This window comes from Crocuta crocuta, unplaced genomic scaffold (genome assembly GCF_008692635.1).
Source record: "Crocuta crocuta isolate KB4526 unplaced genomic scaffold, BGI_CrCroc_1.0 scaffold271, whole genome shotgun sequence".
In the NCBI taxonomy this organism is placed as follows: Eukaryota; Metazoa; Chordata; class Mammalia; order Carnivora; family Hyaenidae; genus Crocuta; species Crocuta crocuta.
Genome location: NW_027527824.1, coordinates 5,738,421 through 5,747,411, shown reverse-complemented (window position 1 = coordinate 5,747,411; position 8,991 = coordinate 5,738,421). Strand labels below are relative to the sequence as shown.

General features: G+C 54.9%; 1 protein-coding gene across 3 annotated transcripts in view; it reads right to left on the bottom strand.

Moving 5' to 3' along the window:
• SMIM35 (small integral membrane protein 35) overlaps nucleotides 1–8,771 on the bottom strand; it is a 12,428-nt gene extending 3,657 nt beyond the window's left edge. For all 3 annotated transcript variants that reach the window (XM_077777385.1, XM_077777366.1, XM_077777375.1), the window contains exons 1-4: nucleotides 8,502–8,771; nucleotides 8,192–8,308; nucleotides 7,181–7,214; nucleotides 6,382–6,514 (exon numbers count right to left, since the gene is read on the bottom strand). In XM_077777385.1, the coding sequence (XP_077633511.1) occupies nucleotides 6,415–6,514; nucleotides 7,181–7,214; nucleotides 8,192–8,308; nucleotides 8,502–8,646 (396 nt within the window). In that variant the 5' untranslated portion in view covers nucleotides 8,647–8,771 and the 3' untranslated portion in view covers nucleotides 6,382–6,414. The remainder of the gene's footprint in view (nucleotides 1–6,381; nucleotides 6,515–7,180; nucleotides 7,215–8,191; nucleotides 8,309–8,501) is intronic.
• Between the last annotated feature and the right edge of the window lie 220 nt (nucleotides 8,772–8,991).

The window sequence follows — 8,991 nt, the reverse complement described above, 5'->3', positions numbered from 1 at the left end:
ATGTTACTCAAACTGACAGACAGGCCCACGGCCAGCCCTCCGTGGAACGCTGTCGGCCTGGAGATGCTCCACGGACACAGAGGAATGGGCCACAGATCCAGAGAGTGGAAAGAACGCTGTGCTAGCCCGGACTCAGGAGACCTGGGCTCTCGGCTCACCCAGCTCAGTCATGTCACATCGACGTGGGGCCTCAGTCTGCCTGGCCAAATGCAGAGAGTACGCTTCAACCTGACTTCTCTCTTTCATGCCCCGGGCATATTGCTGTCACCAAATGTCCCACCACACTTAGTACTCATTTCACGATGAGCTCTAGAGGGCAGAAATGTCTCCGTACCCTTCACACCCAACCGACGCCTAACGCACCGTGTAGGCGTTCGGTAAATTTGATGAATAACAAATCATTGCATGCACAAACGGATTTCCTCACAAGGAAAAGCATATGAAAGAAGATGAAGATGGCGGATGTCCAAACACAACACGGCCATGCTGGTAACGGTGGCCTAAAGCTAGATGGTTCCTGGGGACACATTAGACTGAGCCCAAGAGAAAGCAGGCGATACATAAATGGGATTTAAATTTTATTTTCAGGCCTGTTGTCTCCTTAGCTTAGTCATGTTCTACCACGATTATTCCCTTCCCTGCGATTTTCACCCTATAGCTCTTAGGTATTGTAGGGACCCAGGGCTACAGACCAAACAGGAAGCCCAGAGCAAGGGGATGTGGTCAGGAGGCAAGGCAAAGGACCGTGAAAATATTCAGCACGCAGTCATTCACTCCTTCAGCTAACATTCATTGAGCACCTGCCGTGGGCAGGCCCTCTGGGAATATAGTGGGCAATAATATAGATCCCTCTCCTCCTCGGGTCAGTCATCTCTGCAGCGTATACGCACGCGCACAGGTGTCTCCACCTACTCCTCCCCTCCCCCAGCGCCGTGGAACTGAAGTCACCCACGCTCTGCAACAGCCTCACAGCTGGAAGGGACCTCACTGTCCTCAGATCCGATGGCACCTGGGGCCCACCAGCTACTGGGGCTTCAGTGAAACTGGAGGCTTCTTACATTTTCCACCCATCGGCCTCCCAAAGGCTCCCTGCTTATGTATGAAACACCTTATCCCAGGCTTTGGGGAGCGGGGAGACAACCCCCCATGGCCCTGCAGGTAAAAAGCCGGGAGACGGGGGAGCCCACCAAGGCCTTGACCTCCAGCACTACCCACCTGTTGTTTTGCTGGCCTGTTTGCTACTCTGGGCAGACAGAACATTTTCACTTCTGGTCTCCAAATGTGAGAATTCACCAGGCCACTGGCTTCCTGTTTTGTACCAGATCTGCTTAAATATCACTGCTTCTAGACAGCTTTTGATCACTAAGCAGTTTTTTAAATATGGTAATGATACTCCCGTGGGCTCCCACTTGGAGGGTTTGGTCCCCTGGGGCAGAGGAGGGCACCACAGATACCAGTCTTGCAAGGCCACCAGCACGAACCAAGATCAGTAGGTTTGAAAGAGAACCTCGTAGGGAGCTGAGACCCCTCCTCGCCTGCCCAGCCTCTTCCTGGGTTCAACCATTCCTTAAGGTCGCCCTTCAACAGACTAAGTCACCGTCCGTGTGCACTCTGGGGCCAGACCGGGGTCTGACGAGGACCACCGGGTTGCACGCGACTGAGGATGGGCACAGAAAATCAAAAGGCTTGGTTTTCAGAGCACCCCAGACTGGACGGGAATCAAACAAAGCCCGAGCTTCCCCGAAAAGACAGGGATATTCTACATAATTTCCTGAGACACTCCTGGCTATGGCCAGAGCCATACAACTACCGCAGAAAATTCAGAAAAGGTAGAAGACCTGAATTTTGCCTGCAGAAAAGTACCCATCAAACAGGAGAGGAGCTCAGTTCGTCTTAAGAGGGACTGGGATGCCCGCCACGGTGCCTACCACAGTTCACGGCCTATTAATGGGAGTTGTGTGAATGAATGGAGGGAATAATCAATAATTCAGTTATGGAGGCCAGAGAGTATGTGTAATTAAATGTGAGAAGACAACAGGATCCACCTGTCTCGGCGTCCCCCTGGGGAGGTGGAAATTGAGTTGGCATAAAGAAGGGGCAAAATTTGATGATTTGGAGGCCAAAGGGGTTTAAGAAAAAGGAAAAGGAAGACTAAGGAATGGGTCAATGAGAAGCTCAGAGCCGAGGACAGGGCCCTTCTCACCACCCCAGGGGACCCGGGAGAGAGATCAGAAGCCAGTGGGAGGGGCTTCTTGGGGACCAGGGACTCGGGGAAGCCGCCAGCTTGGACAGAGGCTCAAAGTGGCTGACAAAGGATCATAAAGAAAACACCTTCTTGCCTGGCCTCAAGGAAATCATTTCACCAGACCTCGATCCTCTGTCCCCTCCCCTGTGAGGACAAAGGGAGACCCTGCATTCGGAGCCCCTGCTCTGCTCTCACAGGTTTGCTGGTAAAGAAGTTTGGGCTGGGAATGGTCCAGTCTTAGATGCCGGTCAGAGTTACCCAAAGTCAATGAGAGGCTGAGCAATATTTTGGATCCTAGACCATCAGAGTCTCAAGGACGTCCAGGGGTCACCTTTTACCTCCCACCTCCTGAGTTAGAGAATCAGAACTATATACTTCGTATTCGCATCTTTTGTTTATTGAACACCTACTATGTGACAGGTCCTATGCTCGACACAGAATACAGAGAGATGATAAAAACAACAACGAAAACAGAGATCCTTTTTCTCCTTCAGGTAAAAGAGCAGAGCCTTGGAGAAGTAGCCCGATCCCTCGATTTCCAGATGCCGAGACGCATATCCACCGTGAAGTGACTAGCCCGTGGCCACACAGCATGGCAGGGCGGGCCAAGACCAGACCCTATTCCACACTGTTCCTTCCTCAGCCAGCTAAGCCTGTAGGTCAGCCTTTTGGTGGGGCCTCCAACTCTACTCAGGCTCCAGTACAGTAGCAGCTGAGCAGCCTTAGGCAAAGCAAGCTACCCCTCTGGAGCCTCAGTCTCCCCAGAGGCAATGTGCAGCCAGTACCAGATTCCCCACGTCACGAGGCTGCCACCAGGTTTAAGTCACCGCGATGTGCATGAAGATAATGTGTCCTCTGCAGGCTGTGCTGCGCAAGCAGTTCCTGTTCCTCCTCCGGTCACCGTGCATCCCTCTCCAGGACCGGGCAGCCCTCCGTAGCCACACTGGGGGGTTTCTACTCTACTCAGAAGCCATTTCTTGAGCACTTCCTATATGGCCTACTTCTGGCAGTTACTAAAGACCTAGGGGACAGGACCCTGCCCACAAAGCCCCCCCCACCCCCCACCCCGGTTGGGGAACAGCACAAATGGAAGAAACATGGCCACCTGGCCCATCAGGCTCTAATGGGGGGCGGTGAGCCAGGACCCCTGAGGGCAGCCATGGGGAAGAGGACACGTGAGATGACCATGGAGCCTAGTTGTGGTGAGGAGGGGGTGGCAGGGAGGGAGGAGGCATTCCCAGAAGCCCTGGCAAAGGCACTAAAGAGGAACAGGGTGACAGAGGGACTGAGAACGGCCAGTCCATAGAGCTGCTTGCCCTCCTGCCTGCCTCCTGGCTCTTGGGGCCAGCGGAAAGGATAGTTAAGAGGAGAGCGAGGTTCTGAGGGGTCTGAGTCCCCAGCCCAAGCAGACCAGCAGCCAGGTTTCCAGGCCTCTGCTCCCTAATCATTTCCGAACAAGCTGGAAGCCACCACTTCAGGACCCTCAACAAAAACCTGTTGAATCCTTGGGTGAGGCCTGGGGTAAAGGGTAAAGCCGTGTTAGCCCGGAGGACTGCGGAAGTCAGGAAAACACGAAGGAGGCAGAGGGGACAGGGAGCACGTCAGAGGACCCTAAAAGAGGAAGTAGCCCAGTCTCAGTTCCGCTCCCAAGTACGGGAAATACCCTCCGTTCTCCCAGCCCTCAGCAGCTGCTCCTGCCTCCTTACCTGAAGCCACCAAACCTACGGCAGCTCCACCTGGGCCCTGGGCCCCATCCTTTCATGCTTCCCCAAAGTTACTGAGGTTGCTGAGCCCTGAGCACATTCAGGGACCTGGGGCAGCCTGTATTGGCTGCAGCCCCAGGATCCAGGCTGAGCAGGGCACAGTCAAGAGGATTTTTTTGAGGCTGGACACCCCATGGGTTCAAGAATGGGGTCCAGCCTCGGGACTGAAATCTAAGAAGGAGGTCAAAGTCAGCCCATCCAAGCCTCCTCGCTGCTCTCCCAATAAAAGCCTTCAAGGGAGGGAGGGATCCAAAGCCCATGGAGGCTCTTACCCTGCTCTCACCAACTCCGATAGAAGGGTTGTGGCCCAGATGAAGACCTCCAAATCAGGAGACCTGGTTTATTAAGTCAGAACTTGGCTACACTGGGAGAAATGGCCCCCAGATCCTGGCACGGAGGGAGGGAGCAGGGGCTGGTAATGACCCTCTCCTTCCTTCCTTCCTCTCTCCCTCCCCAATGGGCTAGAACCCAAAGCAGGAAAGAAACCATGCCCTGAGGAAGCAAGGTCCAGAGGACAAATAACATGACTTCTTCCCTCCTCGCCTATCACTGTCCTGGGCTCCCGCAGCCTATCGACCTTGGTCCTGGGACATCAGAGGGTCATTCCCACTCAGGCTTCAGCCTTGGCAGTGCCTCTCTCAGGCTCTGCTCTGTCCACAGCTGCCCCAGGAGCTCAGTCTCTCTGGACTGAACGACGCTGCATTAAGGACCTAGGAAGAAGACAGCCCAGGGCGGGCTCCACCTCAGGTCAAGTAGGACACAGACCAGAGCAAAGAGTAATGACTCCCAAGGCAAACAGTCCTGCCGTCCACCAGCTACACCTGGTTTGTGATTTCCCTTGTGCATTAGCTGGGTTGTGTTGGTTTTGGGTTTTTGGTTTTTTGGTTGGTTTTTTTTTTTTTTAAGCCTAGCCTGGTTTCCTCCCCAACTCCTACCATTTCTGGTCTGCCCTCCCCATCACAGGGCAAGCCTTGCACAGGAAATGCAGAAATGCATAGGGAGACAGAGCTCTCCACCCCCAACGTTCGCCCACCCATTGCAGGAGCCTAGAAAACCAAATAAGATCATGTTTCTAGACTATTTTCAGTAGTGGGCTCCAAATTATTTGGGAGGCACGGCGGCTGGTCAGCAACAGGGAAGAGAGACCCCGGTGGTAGACAGGGGCGTGGGAGGGTTGAAAAGCACCAGAACCAAGCCCAGAGGGGGACAGGGCGGGGCAAAGGCCAAGCTCCTCCCTCAGCTCTTAGGGGAAGTCAGTTTCTGGTAGGAAGGTTAAAAACAGTATCTGGAATCACCTCCACTCCCACATGACTTTGCCTATTGAAGATATGACTGGTTTTCCGGCCTCTGGAGTCAGCCCTTCAAGGGGAAGTGACTGGGGACGCCCCACGGAGAACTCCCCTCATGCTGGGCTGAGGTGGGAGGGCTGTGCTCACCAGGGTACCTGGAACCCCTCCACAGGCTCAGGGGCCCCCTAAGAAGGGAGTCTTTACTCCTAGGCAATGCCTGCCATTTTGGTTTGCATGAGAAAGCCACAGCTATTCTACAAGACTGTCTCCAGAGCCCAGACCCCTCCTGTGAGTTCTCCAACTGCAGACCCATAGTCATTGTACACAATAAGGGACCGGGCCAGGCCTTGAAGACCCAGGAGGGTGAAGGGAGCCCGGGGACCCTGGGAGGCGCAGGTGCCAAGCCAGGAGCCTCCTCCTGCAGAAAAAGCAAAGGGAAAGCAACAGAGAGATGAGGCTTAGAAAGGATTCCTCCAAACCACTGCACCTGCTGAGGCTTCTCCCAGGTGGGAAGAGGAGCTAAGAGAGAAAGGGTGGGGGTGAGGGGGGGTCCATGAGGAACTGCTGGAGGGAGAAGGTGGATGAGAAAAAGCAACCATGATGTGGAGGGGGATGGGCTTGAAGGCAGGGGGAGAGAAGATGTGACCCAAGGGCCAGCCAGCTACAAAGCAGGGACGGCTCCTAGGCTTTCAGTTCAGAAAGGACACTCTGGAGAGAGGATTCTTGGAAGGAGGGACCATCTAGAACCTTCGACTCAGAGCAAAGGGTTGAGATAGAAAGCTCGACTCTAGAAGCTTCCATCTATTAGAAATAGAACCTCCCCAGGAAGGAAAGGCAGGACATGGTTGAATGCACAGGTGGAAAGAGCAGTCTGGTGTTGGCAGGTGGCGGGGACAGCATGACGCTGGGCCTTGGATCCTGAGATCACCTCCCTCAGAGCCACCCCTAGAAGTGGGGAGGGATGAATGGAATCACCTCTTGGGTTCCGCGCAGTCCTTGGCGCTATAGGCTTGGGTACCTGGACCATCTGCAGACCTTACTAGGACATGAGGTTCACTCAGGAACTCACCAACCTTCCACTCACCTCTCCAGGGCTCCAGAGGCTGCCACTCCTCCATCAGGCTAGCCTGTCGGAGAACTTCATGTAGCCTCCATCTGAACCGCTGATGTGGCCACTGATAGTGAAGGGTGGACCCACCTCCAGCTCCTTCAGGTTCCTGAGAAAGATGATCCGATCGGGTTTTTGGGGAGCTGGGAAACTGGGTTCTCCTTGGGAGCACAACTCCCTACACCAGCGCATGGGAAGAACTTCCTGGCAGTGACTCCCTGACTGATGTACCTTCCAGAACAGGAGGTGGCCCATTTCTCAGGGGCCAGAGGAGGAGGGGAAGGCCTGCCCTGCGGCAGAGAGTGAACAGGACGGCTTAGCACGGGAGGACCTTCTGACCCCCACGCCCTAAATCCCTGGTGGTCTTCATTTCCTCCTTTCCTTTGATGCCACACTGTGCCTGAAGTTATCTTATTTGTAGTCAGGCCTGTGTCCACCACCGACAGTGAAACACTTGAAGACAGAGAGTGCTCCCTGTAAGCCTAGAAACTGATACCACAGCACCCGGGACAGTAGATTCTTCCTGAATAAATGAGTGAATGAATAGAATGGACGGTTGGTCCCTCTGGGGGTAAATGTTAAGAGGATCGCCATTAGCATGGTCTTACATAATCCTGTCCAAGTTCAAGTTTTCATTCTAAACTTGAACTTCCTAAACAGACCCTGGCTCCTTCCTTTTCTCTTGTTTGCTTAGGGGGATGGGGAAGAGACAAGGAAGAGAAACTCTAAGTGCTGGCGCCATACCTAACCCCACCCCTGCCTTGGGTCTACTTACCGTATCTGGTACAAGTTGAAGACAAAATTAGGCCCTAGGAAGACAATCAGAAAAGGGAAAGTTAGTACCTCTGGGGAGACCTACCTGCCCATCAGCTGAGAACGTCTGGGGCTCCCTCACCCCATCTGGGAGGAGTGGGGAGACCGGGCTGGGCCTCAGGATGCTGTGGGAGGGCCCTACGCCAGTCGGTTACCCCATCTTCCCAGACAGAACCACCAGTTTTGGGGGGCAGAACCTGCCACTAGGGTTCGCCCCCCCCCCCATTATGTGTACTGATGAGCCTGGGACAGAGGGAGTCCTAGCTTAGAGTCCCAAAGAAGCAGACCAGGCTTGAACCTGGCCCACATCTGTCTCTAACCCAGTGACTTCGGCCTTCCAGCTTCACCTACAAGAAACAGAGACTAAGAATTCCATCCTTACATGGAATTTTAAAGAAAGCCCTATTAGGCAAAGGCACACTGACACATAGTAGGTGCACAGCAAACATTCACGGACGCTGTGGGCGTCCACTGCAGACCCCAGAAGTGCTCTCTGCGTCTGGGGATTCTGGGGTGCCCTGCCAACTCTCCCCGGGCCTCTGGGAAGCGCAGATGGTGCTCAGAGCTGGGAGTCCCGCAGCAAATTCCAAAAGACTCCCAGGGAAGCTGAGGCAAGCGTGGGAGGGGAACCCAAGACCCACGGGCAGCCTGGGTGGGGGACACCTGTCCAGCCCGCTGCCCTTGGCCTCGGGCCCCACACGCGCCTTGGGGATGGACTCCCGTGGGCTCGGAGGGAAGAGAAAGGCAGCTACCCGCTGGGTAGGAGGAGCCCTCACTCCCTCAATAAAGGCTCAGCACCCCCCACACACACACCCCAAGGGCTCAGCCACCCCCACTCAAGTCTTCAACCAGTGCAGCCACCACAGGAAATATTTTTGCATGATGCCATGCTGAGGGGTTTGCAGCCCCACCCGAACTTGCCAACTGCGGCAGAGAGGAGGGGCTGGGATGGCAGGGGCTGGCGCTCACTCACCCTCCCAGCAGTACCCACGCTGGTACCACTTGGCCAGGCTGTAGCCCAGGATGGACACGAGCAGCAGTGAGAGCCCCACGCCGAGGATCAGGCCCAGGGTGCTGATGGAGTCCTCACCTGCAGAGAGAGAGAGAGAGAGGGACACACACACGCACGCACACACACACACACACACACACACACACACACACACACACACACACACACACACACACACACACACGGTCGGCCGCCAGAGCCCTCTTGCGGCCCCCACCCCATGTTCCAAGTCTCCTCCCCTCCCTCCTCCCGAGCCCCTCGGGATCTTGACCTGAGCCGGCTAGATGAGCCAAGTTCATACTAAGATGGGACTGTCTGATACTGGGGTTTTGAGAGTTAGCCTGTTTAGCCAAAGCAACAGTCCTGGACAACAGACAGAGTATGGAGCTGGGAGGGCCTCCGGAAGCCACAGGCATCCTGCTGGCTGGAAAAGGCACTGCTGTTTGCGGGGAGAGCCCAGGAGGTCCCTCCTCAGCCTCACTTGGTGGTGGAAAACGACAGTCCAGAGACGCCAAGAGCAGAGACCTGAAGACCTTCTCCGGTTCCCTCCCTGCAGGACCCAAAGGCAGGGTTTTTACTTTTAAACTGTTTGCTGCTTATACTTCTCGCTTCTTCCCTTTTTGCGGTATGAGCTCTTAGCTAAATTTATATTTTATTTGTAAAGCCAAACCCAAGGGAGAAAGGGAAGGAGGGAAGGTGCAGGGAGGGGGGAAAGGGGAAGGAGGAGGTGTGGGGGTGAGGGAGGCCAGAGGAGGGAAGAG